The 24,837-nt window shown below is 38.2% G+C and overlaps 1 protein-coding gene across 5 annotated transcripts in view; it reads left to right on the top strand.

Annotated features, from left to right (window-relative positions):
* The window catches only part of ATP13A3 (ATPase 13A3), a 94,881-nt gene that overhangs the window by 56,036 nt on the left and 14,008 nt on the right, over window positions 1–24,837 (top strand). For all 5 annotated transcript variants that reach the window (XM_038583237.1, XM_038583239.1, XM_038583238.1 and 2 more), the window contains 14 exons: window positions 3,792–3,908; window positions 5,173–5,190; window positions 5,285–5,438; window positions 5,535–5,655; window positions 11,138–11,262; window positions 12,766–12,941; window positions 13,793–13,915; window positions 13,999–14,078; window positions 14,765–14,807; window positions 14,895–15,004; window positions 15,297–15,393; window positions 16,302–16,374; window positions 18,642–18,819; window positions 20,911–21,101. In XM_038583237.1, coding sequence (XP_038439165.1) covers window positions 3,792–3,908; window positions 5,173–5,190; window positions 5,285–5,438; window positions 5,535–5,655; window positions 11,138–11,262; window positions 12,766–12,941; window positions 13,793–13,915; window positions 13,999–14,078; window positions 14,765–14,807; window positions 14,895–15,004; window positions 15,297–15,393; window positions 16,302–16,374; window positions 18,642–18,819; window positions 20,911–21,101 — 1,606 coding nt within the window. The remainder of the gene's footprint in view (window positions 1–3,791; window positions 3,909–5,172; window positions 5,191–5,284; window positions 5,439–5,534; window positions 5,656–11,137; window positions 11,263–12,765; window positions 12,942–13,792; window positions 13,916–13,998; window positions 14,079–14,764; window positions 14,808–14,894; window positions 15,005–15,296; window positions 15,394–16,301; window positions 16,375–18,641; window positions 18,820–20,910; window positions 21,102–24,837) is intronic.

Below are 24,837 nucleotides of genomic sequence, written 5' to 3' on the forward strand. Positions count from 1 at the left end.
TCTTTTGATTGGAGCATTTAGTCCATTTACATTCAAAGTAATTATTGAAAGATAAGAATTTAGTGCCATTGTATTAAATGTTATGTCACTATTTCTGTAGAGTGTATCTGTTCCTTTCTGGTCTTTGTTACTTTTGGCCTCTCTTTCCACTCAAAGGGTCTTTAATGTTTCTTGCAGGGCTGGTATAGTGTAGACAAGTTCCTTTAGTTTTTGTTTGTCTTAGAAACTCTTTATCTTTCCTTCTATTCTGAATGAAGACTTGCTGGATAAAGTATTCTTGGCTGCATATTTTTCCCATTCAGCTTGTTGAATATCATGCCAGTATATGGTCTGGTCTGCTAGGTCTCTGTGAATAGGTCTGCTGCCAGCCTTGTGTTTCTACCCTTTTAGGTTTAGGACCTCTTGTCCTGAGCTGCTTTCAGGATTTTCTCTTCATATCTTTGTAATTTGCAAGTTTCACTAATATGTGGAGGTAGTTGACCTATTTTTCTTGATTTAGGGGAATTCTTTGTGCCTCTTGAGTTGAATGCCTCTTTCCTTACTCAGATTAGGGATGTTCTCAGCTGTAATTTGCTCAAGTAAACTTTCTACCCTCTTCTCCCATTCTTCAGGACCCCTATAAATACAGATATTATTTCGCTTTTTGGAATTGCTGAGTTCCCTATGTCTGCCTTCGTGATCTAATAGTTTTCTTTCCCTCTTCTTTTCAGCTTCATTATGTTCCATAATTTTATTTTCTGTATCATGGCTTTGTTCATCCTCATTTTTATGGCCTCCACTTGGAACTGCATCTTGGCTATAGCATTTTTAATTTTGGACTGACTAGATTTTACTTCTTTTATCTGTATAGTAAGGGATTTTCTAGTGTCTTCTATGCTTTTTTCAAGCCCAGCTAGTATCTTTGTAATAGATGCTTTAGATTTTTTTTTTAAAGATTTTATTTATTTATTCATGAAAGACACGGATTGAGAGAGAGAGAGGCAGAGACACAGGCAGCGGGAGAAGCAGGCTCCATGCAGGGAGACAATGTGGGACTTGATCCCGGGACTCCAGGATCAGGCCCTGGGCTGAAGGCAGTGCTAAACTGCTGAGCCACCCAGGCTACCCTGTTTTAGATTTTAGTTCAGATATCTTAGTTATATTCATTTTGATTAAATATCTGGCTGTGACTACTACTTCCTATTCTTTCTTTTGGGGTGAATTTCTCCGTCTTGTCATCATCTGTCCAGAAAAGAAAAAAAGAAAAGGAAAAAAGACAAACAAAAACTTCAGAAAGTGTTTCTGGTGTATGCTGTGTGTACTCTGCTGTTGTGTTTTCACTGCCCTTTCCCATCAGTCTGTTCTCTTTGGAGTTCATTCTTGGTTATAGTGGGGAGTGTTTGGATCTCTGACTTGGTGTGCTTTGGTCTGTTTATTGATTTGAAACGAAAATTAAAAAAAAAAAAGCCTGATCCAAGACTAGAAAAGGAACAAAAATGGAAACAGACAAAAACTATAACCCTGTTTCCAAAGAATAAGAAGGAAAGAAGGGGAAAAAAGTAAGGAAAGAAGAAAAGAGACAAAAAATAAGACTGATCCGAAAAAATAAGGGAAGGAAATGAACAAACCAACAAATGAACAAAGATTGTAAGCCTCATACCAAAAAAAGAAAAAAAAAAAAAAAGAGAGAGAGAGAAAAGAAAAAGAAAAAAAAATAGAAAAATAAAAAAATTATAAAAATTAAGAGGGGAAATAAAAGAAGCAAGCCTGATCTTATTTCCACCAGAAGCTGATGTTTGGGAGCACTTTTTAATCAGTAGACTTAGTCCATGAGGGTGGGGGGGGTGGCAGGGGGTTGTGTTGCTCTTCTGAGGGGGGCCTGCTGCGCTGTCTCACTAGCTGACTTGCCTTTTTAAAAATTCCCCTGCCAAGTGCAGGGGGATGGGATTTAGTATTGAGGGCTCCAGCCTCCTAGGGGGTGCGGTTTCTCTCTGAAGTCTAAGCTGGTGGGGGGGTGGGTAGATGGAGGAGGAACAATATGATGTCACCCCACCCTCTTGTTCCTGGGGAAGGGAACTCCTGGCCATCCCTACTCAGGAGGCCTCTCAGAAAAGCAAATATTCTCCTGTGTCCCAGGCTTTGTCAGTTCCCTGATCTTGATCTGTCTGTTCATGGGCTGTAGGTGGCCCTGGCACCACAGATCTCCTGTATTTTTTTCTCTGGCTGGTGGTTGATATTCAAAACCCCATGTTTCAAAGGGCCTGACAAGGTGTAGACCCAGTCCCCTACCCTGGAGTAGAACCTTGTGGCACACCCAGCGCTGTCCTAACCCAGAAAAGCATTCGCACAGTTCATGCATAGACGCTAGAGTTTATCATGATGCACAGTGAAAAGCTGCAACCAGGTTACTTGCCATCTGTGTGCGAATTAGCCCCCTACTCTGTTCTGCCCCAGAAAAGCAGTCACACAGAGGATGAATCTATTATGGCAACAGCGAAAAGCAGCAGCCAGGTTATCTGCAGTTTGCTCATGTCTCTGCTTTCTGCTGCTCAGTCCTGTCCCAGAAAAGCAGGCACTTGGCATGCACTTGGTGGTTTAAGTCTATTGTGGCTCATAGGGAAAGGCTGCTACAAGGTTATCTGCCCTCTGAGCACACCTCTGAGCACACGCTCTGTCCCTGTTGTGGAGCTCTGCTCAGTGGCTCCCAGCTGGCCTTTTGTCCTTGGAGAGGCAAAATATGCTCTCCAAATGTACTCAGGGAAGGGGAGCAATCTTTCTCATTGCAACCCAGGGGATCTCTTCAGTGTTGTGTGCAGTTTTTTTTTTAAAGATTTTATTTATTCATTCATGAGAAACACAGAGAGAGGCAGAGACCTAGGCGTAGGGAGAAGTAGGCTCTCCCCCAGGACCCTGGGGTCACGACCTGAGACCAAGGCAGAGATGGCAGACGCTCAACCAGCTCAACCACGCTCAACCATGGAGCCACCAGTGCCCCTCTTCACAGCTTCTTGTGTGATCCCCGTCTGCTGCGCTCTCTCCTGCTTTCCTTCTTCCTGACTTTGATCTTCCAAAAAAAACGGTTCCCTCCCCTTCAGGGCCCCTGGGCTTTCTTCCCCTTTCCTCCCCCCCAGTTCATGGCTCTGAACCTCGCATCTGCCACGGTGCCTTCGTCCTACTGTGCAGATTGTTTTCTTTTTCTTTTAATTTTTTTAATTTTTTAATTTATTTTTTAGATTATTTTCTTAATCCTTAGATCATATTCCTTCTTATTCAGGATAGTTGGATGTTATGTTATCTAGCTGTGTTCAGGGAAAAGGCAAGCTTAGGCTCCCTCTACTCTGCCATCTTAACTCCCTTGCACTCCATATACTTTTGAATTCTTTCCTGTTAGGAGAAAAGGCTCCTTGGATGATAGAGTGAGTATTTTTGCTACTGCAAGAATCTTCTGTGGTATTGTGTGTGTGTGTATGTGTGTGTGTGTGTGTAAATAGTCTCTAAACCAGCAGGTTGTAGAAGCAAAACAAGAAGTTTTTCTCTTTGCTTTGTCTTTATTCCACTTCTAACCTCTGTTTCCCATCTTTCATAGGTTGCTAGCACTTTAATTTTGCTTATATTTTGCTCTACTTATATTAATGATCTAGTAGTGCTCATTTATTCCTTGGGTACTGACATTTTTTTTCCCTTTTTTTTTTTTAACTGAAGATAGCCATATATATATATATATATAATATATATATTATATTATATATATATTAAAGTAGAACCAGTGAATTGAATTTTATGAAGTAATATGCTGGATATTTTCCTTTCAGATTCTGGAAGAAGCAACTGAAGAGGAAACAGCACTTCATAATCGAATTATGCCCACTGTGGTTCGTCCTGCAAAACAGCTGCTTCCTTCATCCACACCTGCAGGAAACCAAGAAATGGTGCGAAATCATGTTAAGTTGGATAATACTGTTGATGCTCATGTTTAGTCCTCACTTTTTGAAATGTTGCTAGAAGATGAAATCACATGTCCTTTATTTAACTCATGTAGATAACGAATATTTTAACTACATTTATCCAAAACTACCTTGTGTATTGTAGACACTCTGTGTAAAACATTGAGATTCAATTATCTTTCTTTAGATTTTTATTTATTTATTCATGAGACACACACAGGGAGAGGCAGAGGTATAGAGGGAGAAGCAGTCGATGTCCGTCTGTCTATCCCCCGTCCCTGTGCCCCGTGTCCTGTGTTGTCCCCCGTCCTCCACCCCCACCTCCCACCACCCCCTGCAAGGAATCAGATGCTGGACTTGATCTGGGACTCTGGGGACTCCAGGATCATGAGCCAAGACAGACCGCAGACGCTCAACCTTTGAGCCACCTAGGTGCCCGGGATTTAATTCTCATTATCATTACTTTTCCTTCCATTTATGGAGCAACTTAGTGCTTTGTGAATACATGGTGATTAATCCTTTTTTTTTTAATTTTTATTTATTTATGATAGTCACAGAGAGAGAGAGAGAGAGAGAGAGAGAGGCAGAGACACAGGCAGAGGGAGAAGCAGGCTCCATGCACCGGGAGCCCGATGTGGGATTCCATCCCGGGTCTCCGGGATCGCGCCCTGGGCCAAAGGCAGGCACCAAACCGCTGCACCACCCAGGGATCCCGATTAATCCTTTTAAATTGCATCTTTTTCTCAGGATTTAGTAAAAAGAATATGTGAAAGGGTTTATTTTATTTGTTAAAGATTTTATTTATTTATTTGAGAGAGAGCAAGAGAGCACAAGCAGGGGGAGTGAGAGGGGGAAGCAGGCTGCCTGCCGGGATCCTGATGCAAGGCTCCATCCCAGAATCCCAGGATCATGACACCAGCTGAAGGCAGGTGCTTAACTGACTGAGCCACCCATGTGTCCTGAAAGGCTTTATTTTTAGGTGAATTTCAAATTATGTTCCTACTTAGTTTATTTTAGTACTTAATATGTTAATGATAGGAAAATATTTGAAAATATTCAAGAATATATATTTTTAAATGCTAGGAAGTTAGAGAGCAGTCTTGAAATTGACTTTGAAATAATGGAAGCTCCTTGCTATTTTTAAAATGTATTGAGGATGTATCAAGTTTTGTTTTTCTTTTAACTCGAGTATGTTAACGGACCTAATCTATACTATTTTTTTATTCTTTTTGCTTTGTTTTATTTTTAGGAGCTGTTTGAACTTCCAGTAAGTAAAGAATGTTAACTTGTTACCTAAGTATACATGCTTTAATTCTAAAAAAAAATAGTAAATGCTTTGTGCATCTTTTGAAATTACGTAGGCTATTTATGAGATAGGAATTGTTCGCCAGTTCCCATTTTCTTCTGCTTTGCAACGTATGAGTGTGGTTGCAAGGGTGCTAGGGGATAAGAAGATGGATGCCTACATGAAAGGAGCACCTGAGGTCATTGCCAGTCTTTGTAAACCTGAAACAGGTAAGGAAGCAACTAGGCTTTGAGTAAAATTCTTATATTTGTATGTACTTGTATTTGCAATTTTAACAATGACATTTACTTTTTCCTTTTTAAAAGTTCCTGTTGATTTTGAAAAAGTTTTAGAAGATTACACTAAACAGGGCTTCCGTGTGATTGCTCTTGCACACAGAAAATTAGAGTCAAAACTGACATGGCATAAAGTACAGAATATTAGCAGGTAAGGTTGATGAATGGGTTTTCTGCAGTTTTTCCAGTAATGTTTTCCATATAGAAATTTCTGTATGTTGCAAGTATTTATTAAGTATTTATGAAATGTATACAACTATACCTAATGCAGTGTTTTGTTTTAGGTGTTTGAGATACAAGCACAACTCTTCAGAATTCTTCTCAGTTTGTTTGTTAAATATTTATTTAGTGCCTACTATGTGTCGGGCATGTTCTAGGAATAGAACTATGTTTTCAAATGTAAACATAATTCTCTTGTAGTTTGTTTTCCCAAATAATCTACTTGGTTTTGCCCAGAGGTTGGAACCAAGTACTATTTTGGTCAGAATATATTGAGTCACAATAACCGTACCAGTCCCCCCTTTCTTGAACAACTCCCAAAGGTCGAATGACATTTCACATCATCACATTTCCTTTTTTCCAGTCTTTCCCTTTCTCTTCCACGGTGTCTCCAGAGAGCTTTTTAACATTCAGATCTGGGGATCCCTGGGTGGCTCAGCGGTTTAGCGCCTGCCTTTGGCCCAAGGCGTGATCCTGGAGTCCCGGGATGGAGCCCCACATCGGGCTTCCGGCATGGAGCCTGCTTCTCCCTCTGCCTGTGTCTCTGCCTCTCTCTCTCTATGTCTATCATGAATGAAGGAATGAATGAATGAATGAATGAATGAAAAGGAATGAATGAATAAATAAATCTTTAAAAAAAACCATTCAGATATAACACCAGGTCCTACCTAATACTCTCGTAAATGGCTTCCCATCATGTAGTGGAAGGGTTCACCATCAGGGATATGCATCAGGAAAGAAACAAAACAAAACGCCTAACACTTCATTTGAAAAGAAGGAGAAAGTGTTAGAAGAAATAATCAGAAAGAGACATACAAATGGCCAATGAACACATGGAAATGGTAGTATACTTTATTTAGTTCTTTGGAGAATTAGAAGATAAAACCACAGTGAGATATCACTTCTTTCCTGAGGTTGGTGAAGTTGAAAAGATTGATAATACCAAGTGTTAGTGAAGGCTTGAGAAAATTTTAATGACATACAGCTACTACACTATTGTAGCTTCACAAAGAACATGTGTAATACCTATCAAAATTTAAATTTGCTTATACAATTTGACCCAGCAAGTGCAATTCTGGGAATCCAGCTTAAAGAGCTATTTTACAAGTGTATAAGGTTCAGATTGAAATAGTGTCAATAACATAACCAATAGGGCAGTGGCTAAATTATGGACTGTTAACACTTCTATTAATTATAGCTTTTCTTGCTATGTGAAAGTGAAGTGTTCTTGTGAAGCTATAGTTCTTGTGAAGCTATTAATTTATGTGGACAAAATTTTGAGTATTTCTGGACTCCAAAAATAACCTCTCTTAAGCTTTTCTGATACCTTAGGACACATCTCCCTCCCTCCCTCCCTCCCTCCCTCCCTCCCTCCCTCCCTCCCTCCCTTCCTTCCTTCCTTCCTTCCTTCCTTCCTTCCTTCCTTCCTTCCTTTTGCTTACCATATCTCTTTTTTTTTATTGGAGTTCAATTTGCCAACATTTAGCATAACACCCAGTGCTCATCCTGCTGTGCCCCCCTCAGTGCCCATTACCCAGTCACCCCAACCCCCTGCCCACCTCACTTTCCACTACCCCTTGTTCATTTCCCAGAGTTAGGTGTCTCTCATGTTTTGCCACCTCCTCACTGATATTTATTTTCACTCATTTTCTCTCTTTTCCCTTTCCCTTTATTCCCTTTCACTAATTTTTATATTCCCCAAATGAATGAGACCATATAATGTTTGTCCTTTCTGATTGACTTATTTCACTCAGCATAATACCCTCCAGTTCCATCCACGTCAAAGCAAATGGTGGGTATTTGTTGTTTCTAATGGCTGAGTAATATTCCATTGTGTACATAGACCACAGCTTCTTTATCCATTCATCTTTCGATGGACACTGAGGCTCCTTCCACAGTGTGGCTATTGTGGACATTGCTGCTAGAAACATCGGGGTGCAGGTGTCCTGGTGTTTGACTGCATCTGTATCTTTGGGGTAAATCAGGACACATCTTTCTGATGCAGGCACAGAATAAGTCAGGATAGAACAAGATGCTCACAGACACTGTTCAAAGCTGTGTGGTGGCTCTATGTTGAGATGCTGATTGTAATTCCCAGGGAAGGAGCTGGGAGCGCCATTCTCACTGCTCAGGAGTGCATTGCTTCTGAAATGATCCACTGCAAAACATGCTAAATGCTAAGTTTGCCTTTTGCCCTTTCTTTCTTGAAAGCAAAAGCAAAAAATCCTGTTCAATTTCTTTCAGTTAGTGAAAACAAGTATTAATATAGGTCTTTCATAAAAGTAAAGTGACCTAATGGAAGCTTTTGGAAAGTGGGAGATAGATACCTGTATTTTCAGGCACACTAAGTGAAAAGAATTAGGGCAGTGTTCAGAGTACAGTTTTGTTTTTCTGAATGAGAACTGAAGGAGTGGAATGGATAGCTCAATAGCTAAAAGGAAAAACTATGTTCAGAATTCTATTAACAGGGGGATCCCTGGGTGGCGCAGCGGTTTGGCACTTGCCTTTGGCCCAGGGCACGATCCTGGAGACCCTGGATCGAATCCCACGTCAGGCTCTTTGCATGGAGCCTGCTTCTCCCTCTGCCTGTGTCTCTGCCTCTCTCTCTCTCTCTCTGTGTGACTAAGATAAATAAATTAAAAAAAAAAAAAAATAGAAGCTTTAAAAAAAAAAAAAAAGAATTCTATTAACACAATATTTGGGGGATGTGGTTTAAGCATGAACATTTAAAGAAAAAAAAAGCAATAGCCAGATGATCTGATGGATATGCTTGTTTGGGAGGTACACATGTAAAATACTCTGTTCTGATTCTTGTGAAGGGGCACATTAGGCTCTTTCTCTGCAGCTTTACCTTTTGCCATTTTTCCCATTAAAGTCTAACTACTGATTTTCTTTAGTTCTTGAGCTTCTCCTATTCAGATCTCCTTTCATGCCCTTGAGTAGGCTATTCCTTCTCTGCACAGAACTTTATCTACTCCCCTTCTTCCACATCTTTCAACCAAGACCTTCTCTGTCTTTCCATTCTATCTTACAGGGGCAAGTTTTGGCATTTCTCTTACAGCTTGAACCTTTATATCTTCAGTAGAATATTATTTTATGCATTCATTAGGGGACAAAGTTTCCATGACCTGTGTCATTCATTGGAGAGTTAGGAAAACAGTAGCAGCCAAAAAACTAGCAGATCATGGGAAAATGGCTACATTGCTTAGACCCTACAGTTTCACATTGGTACAGCTTTTTTTTTTTTTTTGTTATGATAGTCACAGAGAGAGAGAGGTAGAGACATAGGCAGAGGGAGAAGCAGGCCCCATGCACCGGGAGCCCGATGTGGGATTCGATCCCGGGTCTCCAGGATCACGCCCTGGGCCAAAGGCAGGCGCTAAACCGCTGTGCCACCCAGGGATCCCTGGTACAGCTTTGTTCCCTGAAATGCATTTTTAGAGTTCAAGATTTATTTCTACTATCAACCACCAGCAGTGTCATTTGTATTGTTTCTAAACGTTTTTTTTTAGAGCACAACTTTTTTTTTTTTTTTTTTTAAGATTTCATTTATTTTTGTAAGAAAGAGAGAGAGGGAGAAGCACGAGCCGGGGGAAGGGCAGAGGGACAGGGAGAAGCAGACTCCTCGCTGAGCAGGGAGCCCCATGTGATTTGGGGCTCGATCTCAGGACCCTGAGATCATGACCTGAGCTAATGGCAGACAGCTTAACTAACTGAGCCTGCAGTCCCCCCCAACTGTTCTTTAATACCTTTACCGTCCATAGTTATAAATTATTTTTCAAAGGTTGTTTTTAGAGCTGTGTATTTAAAGTGCCTTTATTGAATTTTGCGTCAAAAAACCACTTGGGGGCAGCCCCGGTGCAGCGGTTTAGCACCACCTGCAGCCCAGGGCATGATCCTGGAGACCCTGGATCGAGTCCCATGTCAGGCTCTCTGCATGGAGCCAGCTTCTCCCTCTGCCTGTGTCTCTGCTTCTTGTTCTCTCTCTGTGTCTCTATGAATAAATAAATAAATTAAAAAGAAAAAAACCACTTGGTTGGGACGCCTAAGTGTGGCTCAGTGATTGAGCATCTGCCTTTGACTCAGGGTGTGATCCCAGAGTCCTGGGATCAAGTCCTGCATCAGGCTTCCTGCATGGAGCCTGCTTCTCCCTCCGCCTGTGTCTCTGCCTTTATCTCTGTATCTCGCATGAATAAATAAATTAAATCTTTAAAAAAAAACTTTAAAAAAAGAATACAGTCATCTCCATGATATTTTTGTATGCACCTCTCTTTTTAAAAGACTATTTATTTATTTGAATGAGAGAGAGAGAGAGAGGACGGACAGAGGGAAAGAATCCCAAAAAGAATCTCCACTAAGTGCAGGGCTCGATCTCACAACCCTGAGATCATGACTTGAGTCGAATTAAAGAGTTGGATGCTCGACCAACTGAGCCTCTGAGCCTCTGCATGCATCTCTTTGCTGGCATGTTTGTTTTCCCACAAAAACGCCATGAGTAGACATCATACCTTTTCATGTTTGACTTCCCAGTGACTAGTAGTACTACTTGTGCAGAGTAGATAACTCAACTTTTGAAGGAATAGCCTCTTAATAGCTATTGAATATTAATAAATAATTTAAGAGCCCCATCTCTGGGACCCATTGTAGATCTTATTGTCAGACTGCTAAATAGTTTTTGTATCATACTTCCAAGATTGAGAATTTGATTATGAGTCCTTTAAAATTCATCAAGGGCTTGATAGTGAATTCACTATAACTGTATTGAATGTGCTGTGGTCAAGGTTTTCCTTTTCTTGTTAATATTTATGTTAGGGTCCCCTGGGCGGGGGGGCAGTAAAGCATAGATTTATTTATGCATATTCATTTTGTGGGTAGAATACAAGGTGAACATTTGTTAGTACTATAGATGTTTAGTGTCTTACAAAGATGGCATTTCCAAATTATCCTGATTTCTCACATTTCAAAGGGTAAAATTTTATTTTACAATATAACTCTTGGGAATTATTTTTACAGTTGCAATATTTTTGAGATACTGAACGCAAACACATTTATGGTTTATGGTTTATTCAACATATAAAATGTTTCAATTTGCAAATTACAGGTATTTTAAACTGCCTTATTTATTTATTTATTTATTTATTTATTTATTTATTTATTTATTTTAAAAAGATTTTATTTATTTATTCATGAGAGAGAGAGAGAGAGAGAGGCAGAGACACAGGCAGAGGGAGAAGCAGGTTCCATGCAGGGAGCCTGATGTGGGACTCGATCCCGGGTCTCCAGGATCAGACCCTGGGCTGAAGGCAGGCGCTAAACGACTGAGCCACCCGGACTGCCCTGCCTTATTTATATAAAGAGAACAGGATCTGTTCTGTGGACTAAGTCATTATGTGTTAAAATTTCTTTTTCTGCAGAGACGTCATTGAAAACAACATGGATTTTATGGGATTAATTGTAATGCAGAACAAATTAAAGCAAGAAACCCCTGCAGTACTTGAAGATTTGCATAAAGCCAACATTCGCACTGTCATGGTCACAGGTTAGACATTATAGAAGGACACAGGAAAAATTGAGAGTTCAGGTTATGGGATATTGTGGAATGATCAGTTAGTTATGAAAGTATATGGTGGCTCCATCCTACTTTGTCCCATTGTAGCTCAGAATGTTTTTTAAAGGTATAAGATAACTTTGCAGTACTCTTTTGAGGGCTAGCAAATTCTGTTTCTAGAAGTAGTAAAATGGTGAAGGGCATTTTGAAAAAAATTTAGATTCATATTTTTTATAGCAGTTGTATCTTGTGTTAGTTATTTGTAGATTTGTTTTCTCTATTAGAGCCTGTGATTCTAGGGGGTTAAGAGAATATTTTGTTCATTTTGGGGGTCTCCTGTAATTTTTAGAACTGTGCCAGATGGATGGAAAATGAATAATAATATTTGTTAGAATTATATTTTTACGTATAAAAGTATGTTTATTATCATTGCTTGAATTCATACTAGTGAAAATAGCCATTGTTTGATTGGTTTTTGATTTCTGATGACTATATCCAAATGATTTTCCTGGAATTATTATATTGTTGATATTAGATAATTCCCATTCCTTAGCTGTGTGAAATTGTGGCAGCTCTTAAGTATTTTTTTCTTAGTACATAATCAGAATTAAGATTATCACTTTATGGCTCTTGTGTGTTTACTAAGACCTGTATGGAAAAGGCAATTGACAATTTTTTGTTTTAGACTCTGAGATCGATGTAATAGCATACTTATTTACCACTATGTAGCTCAAGTAAAGAAATTTAATAGCATCCCAGCAATTCCTTGGTTCTAATGATTCCTCCTTCAAAACACTTTCCCTCTCAGTCTCTTCCCCTCTTTCCCTGCCATGACAGACTGTGGCCTTGTGTCCCACAGAAATAGTATGTGGAAACTGTGGGGACAGAAGGCCTATTACCCTTCAGTTCTGGCAGCAGTGGGCTTCCCAGACCTTTCCCTGCCTCTCACATACATTTATATTTTCTTGATCCTGTTCTTTCAGGGCTTTCTTTTCTCCTTTTCATGATGGAGAGGATGTCTGTTTTCTCTTCCTATCTTGTAAAGATTGTATTCTTGTTACCTTATCATTTTACTTCTGTAATCCATTCTTTTTTTTCCCTGTGATATTAGGTATTCTTGTACAGACCATCAGTCACTCCTAAGTTATTTCAACAAATATTTTTTGAGCACCTGCTATGTGTATAGCACTGTGCCAGGTGGTGTTGATGGTTACTACTAGTGCATGACGAAAAAGATTCACAATATATCTGGCTTTAAAAATTGTAGGTGAGAATGGTCTGTTAAGCATATGTGTGCTTCCGTTATTTGAGGCTTCCTTTGAAAAGTATGTTTCAATTTTAATTATTTTTAAGCTCCAAGAGTAAGACTGTCTGTATATTATCTTCTTGCCAAGCCCAATCATAGATCTTCTTGATAAGTATTAATTGCTGAAAACATTTATGAATACATTTATCTTCCTATTTTATTTGTATTTTCAATATTTTGAAAATTAGGTGACAACATGTTGACCGCTGTTTCTGTGGCTAGAGACTGTGGAATGATACTACCTCAGGACAAAGTTATTATTGCTGAAGCATTACCTCCAAAGGATGGGAAAGTTGCCAAAATAAATTGGCATTATGCAGACACTCTAACACCGTGCAGTAATTCATCAGCAATTGACTCAGAGGTAATGTCAAGAAGAATTTTCCCTTCTGAAGCTTGCTTGTTTGAATTTAGTCCGAAAAAATAAAGATGGTGCGTTAAAACAGAACACAACAAAAAACAAATGAAAACAGACACCTGGGCCACCTCCTCAGAGATTGATTCATTAGGATTCATTATCTTAAAAGATAATCCCAGACATTTATCCCGTTTTGATTTTTTTTTAAGATTTTATTTATTTATTCATGAGACACACAGAAAGAGAGAGGCAGAGACAGGCAGAAGCAGAGGGAGAAGCAGGCTCTATGCAGGGAGCCTGATGTGGGACTTGATCATACCCCGAGCTGAAGGCAGGTGCACTTAACCGCCGAGCCACCCAGGCATCCCTTAATTTTTTTTTTTTTTTTAAGATTTATTTATTTCAGAGAATGAGAGTCCAAGAATTGGGGGAGGGGCAGCAGGAGAGACTCCTCAAGCAGACTCCCTCCCTAGCGAGGAGCCCATGAGATCATAACCTGGGTTGAAACCAAGAGCGGTGGGGGGGAAGAAACCAAGAGTGGTTAACCGCTCTTAACTGAGCCATCCAGGTGCCCGTATCCTATTTTAAAGGTAATAATAAATGGTGCCAGTGGTCCATAATATTTAGTCCATGCATTATTTGAAACCAAAGCTGATTTTAGCCTTTTTTTTTTTTTAATAACCACTAACGGCAGCTTGCCTTAAAATTTTCCTTTTACTTTTAACAAATGTTAAACTTTCATTGTTTTATGTAAAATATCAGATGAAAGACTTTAGCTTTAGATCAAATATATTTAAAATAGGATTTTGTTACTTGGTCTGGATGCCTAAATACAGTTTTGAATGTCTCATGCACAGGCTATTCCAATTAAACTGGTCCATGATAGCTTAGAGGATCTTCAGGTGACTCGTTATCATTTTGCAATGAATGGAAAATCATTTTCAGTGATATTGGAACATTTTCAAGACCTTGCTCCTAAGGTTAGTCACTTAGGTTTATTTATGTATGTGTTCACATGAGGACGTTGCAAACCATATTTTAAAGAAATTTGTATTTTTCCCAGTTGATGTTGCATGGCACTGTGTTTGCCCGTATGGCACCTGATCAGAAGACACAATTAATAGAAGCATTGCAAAATGTAGAGTAAGTATTGGTGGGGTTTTTTGTTTTTATGGATTATAATTTCATTTTCAAAACCAGAAAAGTAACTAATATTTCATGTGTATGGAGTTGTCACCTGTCAGTAGGTGATAACTCTAAGTGCCTTTTTAAGAGACTCATGTTCATTTATTTAGCTAAAGTATAATATCCATAATTCCTTTTCCAGGTAGTATCTGTAAGAAAGGCTTCATTCACTCAGCTTGTAGAAGTAGCTTCATAGTTTCTATTAATAATTACGTTTAAGTTTTATTTTTTATTTTTTTATTTTTATTTTTTATTTATTTTATTTATTTGTTTAAGTTTTAAAGGGAGAAATCTTTACCAATAGCCTTAAAAGTAGGTTACTAAAAACTGTACAAGCCCATGACCTTTGCTCTAAAATTAGGAAACTGAGATGCCAAATAAGAAACTGATTTGCCCAGCTTGTGACAGAAATGGGACAGTAACTCAGGTTATTTGGCTTGCAAGCTGGTGATGTTTGCAAAGCAACGTGCCTATGGTCATTGTGATAAATAGATTTTTTAGTTCCATTGGGGAGGTCTTGGTCTGTCAGCTCTTCATAATAAAATAACATATTGGGGAAATCTTAAGTTAAATGTTTGTTTTATAAAAGTAATCAAAATCTTAAAAAAAGTAATCAAAATCTTAACCTAATTTTTGTTTCTCAGTTACTTTGTTGGGATGTGCGGTGATGGTGCAAATGATTGTGGTGTAAGTATGGTTTTTGTGGTTTATAGTTCTTTCTTTAGCCTAAGTCATAGTCACAAAACGTAACCACTTTTCTTCTTCAACCATTAGGCTTTGAAGAGGGCGCATGGAGGCATTTCGTTATCAGAGCTCGAGGCTTCAGTGGCATCTCCCTTTACCTCCAAAACTCCTAGTATTTCTTGTGTGCCAAACCTTATCAGGTAGCACAAGTTGAAAATTTCACTATTATCTTTGTGGCTTGCTCTAATAATATAGAAAAAATGATAGAAATTAATATGAGTTTGTTGTAATGATGTATTATTAGTATATTCGATCTGTAAGTTCACTAGCAATAGGTTGCAACTTCTCTTTCGGTTCTGCTTGGCTTTAGTTCTTTTGTTAGAAAAGTGCTTTGTTGTAGCTGTTGAATGTTGATGTTCATCTGTTAAGATGTAATTGTGATTTGGAAGAGTTCAGATGCTTTTATTCACATGCCAACATTTGTTTTCACAGGGAAGGCCGTGCTGCTTTAATGACTTCTTTCTGTGTGTTTAAATTTATGGCTTTGTACAGCATTATACAGTACTTCAGTGTTACTCTGCTATATTCTGTGAGTACCGTCATTGCTTATAGAGATGGTGCTTTTATTAAGGCATTTGAACCAAAAAATGAGTATGTTTGCATCCACTAAGTATGGAACTTACATAACTAGCCCCTATAAATTTTCATTTAGTTTATTATATTTTGAGTAGCAGATTGAAAATCTCATTAGTCTAGAACAGCATTTTCTTTAACGTTGATGACTGTGGTTAGGACCCTATGAATAAAAGGTGATTGTAATTTTTTTTCCTTTAGTGCAGATTGGGAATTCTTCAAAATGTCAAGCTGTGACATATTTCGGATTTGTAGTTAACTTTGCTATATATTTACAGAAAAAGGTCAGAAGAAGGAAAGATGTTTCAGCAGTAGTTTGTAGGACTTTCTGTATTTGGAGAAAAAATGTACACAAGTGACATCTATAGGTATACTCCATCAGATTTGATAATTGAAGTGATCTCACTTTAGAATTTTCTCAAAACAAATGTGACATCCCAGGGAGTCTTTGTGAAACTATCCCTTTCTACCATTTGTAGAAAGGATCAGGGAGGATGGTGTTAGATAGTCTTAGGAAGCTTTGAGATACTAATTTTCAAGAGTGTTGAATATTCTAAGTACAAGCTTCTGGTTTTGTTTTGTTTTGTTTTTGCCAAAAAACTTAAATTTTTACTGAATGAATGTTTAGAAGCTGCCTTTTATATTAGTAAATTGAATCTTTGCAAATGCGTGTTATTTTTTACTAATATAAAAGGTAATTGTATTTTAACTTTTAAGCAGGTCTAAGTGTCACTTTAAAGTTGTCTTTATTGGTGGTGGGAGGAGGGAGATACTAAAACCAAGGAGGAAAAATCTAAAGCTGGGGGAAAGTGATGTAAAAATAGTTTCTGAAAACTAATTATGTTTTAAAAATTACTTCTGTAGATCTTAAGTAACCTCGGAGACTTCCAGTTTCTCTTCATTGATCTGGCAATCATTTTGGTAGTGGTATTTACAAGTGAGTATTTTGCTTCGTTATTGGTTTAAAAGCATATGAAATTCTGATGTAACTCATTAAACTTTGGTAAATTTATAACAATAATTATAACACAGTGCATACTTCTTTAGATTCCTTGTAAATACTTCATTTACTATGAGTTGTTTTTAGTATATGTGCTGCCGAAGTGAGCACTACTACAAGTTGTTTTTATTTGTCCTAGTTGTTTTATTATTTTATTGTTCTTCATCTTTTCTAAAATATTTGAGAATAAGTTTGTGTAATCATGCCCCTTTGCATCCACATATTTTATTGTATATTGTCGCCAAAGTCATTCTCTTAGGTAATTAAACATAGTTATAAAGATGAGAAAGTTTAACGGTGATATAATATCTAATCCACAGCACATAATCAGATTTTGTCATATATCCCAATAATGTCCTTTCTACCTATTTTTTCCCCTTGTTCTCTAGACCCGAATCTAATCTAGGCTCACAAATTTCATTATCATGTCACTTTAGTCTTTTTTTTTTTTTTTAAATGATTTAAAAAATTTTTTGAGAGAGAGCAAGAGAGAACAGGTTGGGGGGCAGAGGGAGAGAGAAGCAGACTGTCCACTGAGCAGGGAGCCTGATCTGGGGCTTGATCCCAGGGTCCTGCGGTCATGACCTGAGCCAACGTAGGTGCCCCACTGTAGTGTTTTTTAAACCCAGAATATTACATCAGCCGTTTTGGGGGACATCTTGATGTTGACATTTATGAAAGAAGAAACCCCAGTTATATGGATTTGTCTGATTAGACATTAGACTCGGGCTGTGAGTTCTTGGCAGGAGGATTGCAATACTGTATCCTACGTACAGCATATGAGGGGACACAAGATGTTGGTTTATTTGGTCTTGGTGATTATATCAAAAGAAATGGTGTAATGGATATAACCCACTTAGTCAAATGAAAATTCACAAGTCCCTATTGGAAATAAATAGGGAGAGAAGGGAAAGCTCTGCCTGAGAGTAAAATGCAAACTAATAACTATAGAAGGAATAATGGACTTCGACCATGGAAAGACCCTGCTCTGACTGACCTTTTAGGCCAGATAATTCTTTTCAGTGTGTTAGAGGGTGCTAACCAGCATCTCTGGCCCCTACCTGCTAGATGCCAGTAACCCTGGCACATCATGTCTCATGTCATGATCTTGGGGTTCTGGGATCGAGTCCTGCATCAGGCTCCCTGCTCAGTAGGAAGCATGTTATTCTCCCTCTCCTTCTGCCCCTCCCCCTTGCTCATGTGCTCGTTCTCTCTCTCTTTCAAAATAAATAAAATCGGGATCCCTGGGTGGCGCAGTGGTTTGGCGCCTGCCTTTGGCCCAGGGCGCGATCCTGGAGACCCGGGATCGAATCCCACATCGGGCTCCCGGTGCATGGAGCCTGCTTCTCCCTCTGCCTGTGTCTCTGCCTCTCTCTCTCTCTCTCTCTCTCTCTCTCTGTGACTATCATAAATAAATAAAAATTAAAAAAAATTGTTTAAAAAAAAAACAAAATAAATAAAATCTTTAAAAAACCAACAAAAACGAAGGTTGAAAGCTATATAAGCATAACAGTAACTTAAAAAAGGGCTTTGAACGCTTATTAAGGTGATAACCACCAAGTTTCTCCACTATAATTTCTGCTCTTCTCTTTGTAATTTTATTATGTAATCTGTAGAAAAATACTGAAACAATGAAAAATCCTGTTCCTCATTAAATTTTCACTCACTAGTTTTAGTATCCACTAAAGATTGTTTAACCCAGTGGTTCTCAACCAACATGATTTTGCCCCCCAGAGAACATCTGACAATGTCTGGAGGTATTTTTGGTTGTCAGAACTGAGCCACCAGGCACCCTGTTTTCAACCTTCGTTAATGTCTCCTTTTTGTTATGTGTTAATGTCTTAAGAGGAAGAAATATGTATTATTACTGTAGCTTTGCAATTAAAGATGCAAAAATAAATTCTTAAACATAGAAGGATGTTGATTAAAATTATAGTTTATATGTTTATGTTTAGTATTCTTGTACTAGCGTTTCAGTAGGCTAATAGAAAAGTACTTGTGAGGCACTTTTGAAAAAGCCTAAATTGTATGTTTTTACAGATGATTTAAATATGTATGACATCTGGATTGGCTTTGGGATTTGGGACATTTTTCATATTAAAGATTTGTTAGATGGAACGAATTTAAGTTCCTAAATGAATCTGATTTTGTATTTTATAGCAACCTGTTTAGATAAAAACGTCTTTTTTTCCTCCTCAATATAGTGAGTTTAAATCCCGCCTGGAAGGAACTTGTGGCACAAAGACCACCCTCAGGTCTTATATCCGGGGCCCTTCTCTTCTCCGTTTTGTCTCAGATCATCATCTGCATTGGATTTCAATCTTTGGGATTTTTTTGGGTCAAGCAGCAACCTTGGTATGAAGTATGGCATCCACAATCAGAGTAAGTTGGTCAATCCATTTTAAAAATCTTGTGCAAAATGTGTTGGAACATATATGCGTGTAAAAATAAGTTTTAAGGGCAGCCCCCGGTGGTGCAGCGGTTTAGCGCCATCTGCAGCTCAGGGCGTGATCCTGGAGACCCCGGATCAAGTCCCACGTCAGGCTCTCTGCATGGAGCCTGCTTCTCCCTCTGCCTGTGTCTCTGCCTCTCATTCTCTCTCTGTGTCTCTATGAATAAATAAATAAAAAGTCTTTAAAAAAAAAAAAAGTTTTAAAATTATTTACAAATTCCCCAGCAGGGACACCTGGGTGGCTGGGTGGTTGACGTCTGCCTTCAGCTCAGGGCATGATCCCGGGGTCCTGGAGTCCCGCGTCGGGCTCCCTGCAGGGAGCCTGCTTCTCCCTCTACCTGTGTCTCTGCCTCTCTGTGTCTCTCATGAATAAATAAATAAGATCTTTAAAAACAAAATGTTCCCAAGCTGCTTGATTATATAATTAAGTTATTTGGCCTGTATTTGACTTTACAACATAATAACTCCTTTTATTTCTAGAAATGTGGTCAGGCGTGGTGGTCGTCATAATTATTACCAAGATGAGACTATTGGATCAGTTTCCTAATTAGCTACTGAGCCTTACTTTCCTTATCTGTAAAATGAAAAGATTGAAATTAGTAGAGTCTTCTAAACCCACAATGTTTGTGCCTCTAACTTTTCCAAATTTAGGAAAGACATTTTAAGACCTATAAAAACTTGTAAAAAAGTACTAAGTGCTTCTCTTATTTATGGGTATTCTATCAGTCACAGATTATGATAAAATTATTTTGATGAATTAAACATGTAAGCTGGGGTGCCTGGGTGGGGTCAGTCAGTTAAGCATCTGACTCTTGATATTAGGGTTTTGAGTTCAAGCCCAAAAGTGGGCTCCACGTTGAGTGTGGAGTCTACTTAATTAAAACACACACAAAAAAAAACGCCTTAAGCCCAGGGCGTGATCCTGGAGTCCCGGGATCGAGTCCCAAGTCGGGCTCCCTGCATGGAGCCTGCTTCTCCCTCGGCCTGTGTGTCTGCTTTCTCTCTCATAAATCAATCAATCAATCTTAAAAAAAAAGGTTGTAGGAAACCAAGAAATTTAACATTACTGTTTGCCTGTGTGTACGTATAAACACTACGCACCCAAGGGAATAGATGGAATTGTTTGGGGGAAGCTTTCCAGAATTCATTTGTACGGATTAACATTTTATTAGTACTTGCCTGTGCTTTTATAATTAATGTTTTAGTGCTGGTTGTTAAGTGTGTTGGACAGTCCTGCCCACCTGGAAGCAGAGCTGAGAGCATGCCGTAGAGAGGAGGTTGGGGCCCATCTCAGTGCTAAAGTGCTTTGCTGGGTGTTTATTTATAAGAGTCCTCTTCCCCATTCTTCACAGAAACCCTGTGATGGCACAGGCGGTATCTATCCTTACAGATCAGGAAACTGGGGCTCAGAAATGAAAGAATATTTCCTCAGTTAAGCTAAAAAATGGTAGAGTTAATAAGGTCAAACCTAAGGTCTGTTAACCATTACTGTGTTTCTTTGTTTGTTTGTTTGTTTTCTTTTGATTCCAGTATGGTCAACTTACAGTGTTATATTACTTTTATCCCCAAATTTAAAAAGTGAGAGGAGCTTATTAAATATGAAGTTTCTTCTAGTTTTTTTTTAAACTGACTAGAATGTGACTAAGAAAGAGACCCTTAACTCTATTGCCTGTTCTACATATTTTTATCTTGATATCATTGAAATTTTTCCTACAAAAAACCTTATTTCTATGTATATTATGAGAGTGATTCAAAAGCAGTTAAAAGAATTTTTTTCTTTAAGAATTTACTTATTTATTCATGAGAGACACAGAGAGAGAGAGAGGCAGAGAGACACAGGCAGAGGGAGAAGCAGGCTCCATGCAGGGAGCCCGATGTGGGACTCGATCCCGGGTCTGCAGGATCACGCCCCAGGCTGAAGGCAGACACTCAACCGCTGAGCCACCTGGGCATCCTCGAAAATTGATTTCTTTTGGGAAATAGAATGGTATTTAGTAATGTAAAATATTTTTGTGTTCTAGTGCTTGTAATACAACGAGAAGCCTATATTGGAATTCTTCTTCACATTTGTACAATGAAACTGAACTTGATACGCGTAATATACAAAATTATGAAAATACCACAGTGTTTTTTATCTCCAGTTTTCAGTACCTCATAGTGGCAATTGCCTTTTCAAAAGGAAAACCCTTCAGGCAGCCTTGCTACAAGAATTGTAAGTTTGGCATATGTGATTTTTATCCTGCTTCGTTTCTTTAAAAATGTTGTAGGAAGAGTAGAGTTAAACTGTTCTTTCAAAATGAAATAGGTCTTCACAAATAGAATGAACCTAGTGATTTAGGTGTTTACTGTCTTGTTTTGTTCTCATGGTAGCTGCCACTCTAAAGTTTAAAATTGAAGCCACCAGTTCTAAACATTCCTGGTTTTCACATCCAATTGCTTCTGGCTCCAGCTTTTATTTTTACAGCCCATTGCAGACAGAGTTAGAATTAGAAGCAGGAACAGAGGTTCTTCATTTGGAACAGTGGATATTATATTTTGCTTCTGGGTGGTCTGCACAGTGCCAGCTGTCTTTTTGTCATTTTGACCCTGGTACAAGACAGTATTCACCTGGAATCCTTCATTTGTGTCACCTTTGCATCCACTTTGCTTAAAGGGCCAGTAGAATGGAGTCTTATGCCTGTGTTGACTCATCTAACTATAGCAATCAGAGATAGCATTTTGATTGATCAAAATTAGGGGTTATGGGGAAAAAAATCAATGACTATAAATTGCCAATTTTCAAAAAGTTGAGAATATACTAATATATGGGATGACTTAATTTTTGTCATAAAGAACTTTAGATTTTTGCAGTATCAATGAATGAACAGTAATTCTTTTGCTGTAGTAGAAAGAAATGCCACTGTTCTGGTTGGCAAACTCAGGTCACAGATTTCGGTATATCCTAGACGTAAGTAACAACTACTAGCATTTATTTCTATCATGAGAGTTTACAGAGCATTTTCTCATATATTTAATTTGTAATTGTCCACTATGTGGTTTGTAGGTCAAGTTTTATTTCTACTTTGGACAGGTAAGACTGTTCAAGTATTAATAATGTTGAAATCTGATTTTATGCTTTTCTTTTACAAAAACTGATATTGGGGTGTCTAGGTGCTGCAGTTGAGTGTCTGACTCTTGGTTTTAGCTCAGGTTGTGATCTCGGTCATGGGATTGAGGCCCGCATCCGTGATGTGAAGCTTTTCTCAGGGTTCTCTGTCCCTCTCCTGTTGCCCCTCCCTCGACCAAATAAATAAATTAAAAACAACAACAACAACAAAAGCCTCTGATATTATCTAACAAGTAGAAACTGTATTACTGAAAAGCATATTGGAAGCATGCTTTGGAAAAAAAAGCCTTCCATAGAAGTTCAAAAGCTTCTGAGTACTTCATAACTAAAGTTAGCTTTAGTTAAGGTGAACTTAAAGTTGACATACATGTTTTATTTTTAGTTCCATATTTTAAAATTTCAAGGATATTTAGCATGCCCAAGGGTAGCTAAAACTTCTCGTCAGAGAATAATGCTCTCTTTGTATAAGAAAACTGGTGTTCAAAAAAAAAAAAAGAAAACTGGTGTTCAGACTGTAAGTAAGACAGCCATGTCAGAAAGTTAATTTTATAGATCTAAGTAAATCAACCCTATCTATCCATGCCACTCCAATTAAAAAGAGAGATTATTAATTGCCAATTTTTAAAATGGATCTTTTGTATTGGAAAATTTCAAGAAATTTAAAAGCTTTGTATTACTGTTTAATTTTGTATTAAGATATTTTGTATTTGCATGTAAATTCAAATTGACTTGAATAAATAATAAACTCAGTTGTTGATCATTGGACTATTTTTTTAAGATGTGTATTAAAAATTATGTTTTAGCAAAAATATACCCACAAAAACCTTTGTCCTTAATAGAAGCAGCTTGTGCATGTCTGGTGGATAAACGGAAGTGCATACTGTCTTAAAATATGCCTCCTGAAAAAGTAAAATAGGAACACTAAAGACAGCATACACGTATTTTGCTGATTTTCACATCTTGTCTGTCATTAGAGTTCCTTAATCTTTCCATTACTGATGAATAAAGAAGTAGGGGGGGAAAAGCAGTGATAGGAATAGTCTAACAGTATAAAGAAATAATACAGCATAAGGTATAAGTAGAGCTGGGAATGAGTGAGGCTTTACTAGAGCTGACATAAGTCTTCTTTCTTTGCTAGGACTTGCTGGTGCTATTCTCTGTGTCTTAACAGTGAAATGTATTAAACCTATTTTGAGATTATTGTTTAAAAAAATTAATCTCAATCTTAGGCATGTTAGGCATTCTCGTCAGAGTGTTTTTGTACTCTTTTGTACTCTTGGATTCTGAATCAAACTGAATTGCAGTCTGCAGTGACCCATTTTCAGCTTCAGCTTATTAGCCCAGTTATATTTTTCTCCTTTGACCATGGGCCGTGATGATACAGGCTTAATTCTTAGAGTCTCATTTAACTAGATGTGATCTCTTGGATTTGGCTTTCTTTTTTGCTACAGCGTCTTACTTGAGTCCTATAACTTCCTGCTTGTGACATCCAAGTCCGGTCTGCGAAGACCTCACTACTGGACTGCCAGTATTTCTCCTCCTCTGGGTCTATATTTTTTCCTGTTCCTCTGCCAGGCCTGAATTGATTGGAGCAGATACCTAGAGACTCTGCAGGATAAGGTGGCCTTTCAAAGATAAACTGAATAATAAGGAAGTAGGGTTAGGAATAAAAAGACTTGAAATTTGTGGTTATAAGTCAGAAGACCCCAGTTCATATTTTTGAGGAAGGAACAAGAGAAGTATATATCAGAGTCATGAACGAGTATTGTAAGTTTATTTATTCTATGTAAGGCTTTATTTCTGAGTTACATACTAAGGGGAACGTAAAGGAACTCCTTTATGATGCCTGATTTTGATGCCATATGCCATCAAAACCAACTGGTTTTGATGAACAAATCTGTGATGCCATAAGCTGAGACACGGTTCATAATAACTTGAATTTACAAATGCTTTGCATTTGAAGGCCTAAGTCTACTCTTTCCTCTGGTATCCTCATCATATCCTCATCTTATTAGTTGAAATACCTCAGCTCCTAGGGATGTGTTCATGTTCACACAGCTTTGTGGTGGAATCTAAATGTTTACCTTAAGGAACGTTCTCCCCTTATCTCCAGTCACCACCAACACAGAATTAGTTTTGATCACTTAGTCTTCTTGTGAAGAGCATTACTTGTACTTCAGTAGCGATGCCAGGAGAGTCGAGGAGCGGAGAGCACAGTCTGCTAGAATCTCCGTAGCTCTCAAAAATGAATACCTGGTTTTCCCATTCTTGGTTTCTCTGTTTATCTTTTCATTTCGGTGATTATTTACATTGGCCACCCATGCGCGTCCCTGTCAGATTCCTTCTAATAGCGCCTCTTTCTTTACCCTGGCTAAAGAAAGGGAAGGTTTAAATACTTATTTTCTGCTTCACATGGATATCTTGGCAGGTTTTTAGACGTGTGATCAAAGGGAGTGGCTTTAGGAGAAAGAGGAAAATTTGAGAAACGCTGTTGAGGTGGATGTAAGAAGTTTATGAGCCTGAGTAAAAAATTGTTTTCTGGCAACATGTCAGGAACTAGATGACAAATCTCTTTTGTGTATAGCTGTAAAAATGCAGTAAAATTTGGAAAACATTCAATATGGGCTATTACTATTTTGAAACCACTTTTTCTGTCTCTGTGTCTCTCTGGCATTTGTATTCTGACCATTTCTTCTTTTTCTGATTTTGTCTTTTGTGTGTTTCTGTACTTACAACTACCACTTTCCAAATGCTTTTTTTTTTTAACTGACCACATTAACTCTTTGAATAACTATATAACTTATGTATTGCCTTAGCTGCTACATTTATTGAATAAAATGTT

Source organism: Canis lupus, chromosome 33 (genome assembly GCF_011100685.1).
Source record: "Canis lupus familiaris isolate Mischka breed German Shepherd chromosome 33, alternate assembly UU_Cfam_GSD_1.0, whole genome shotgun sequence".
NCBI classification, from domain to species: Eukaryota; Metazoa; Chordata; class Mammalia; order Carnivora; family Canidae; genus Canis; species Canis lupus.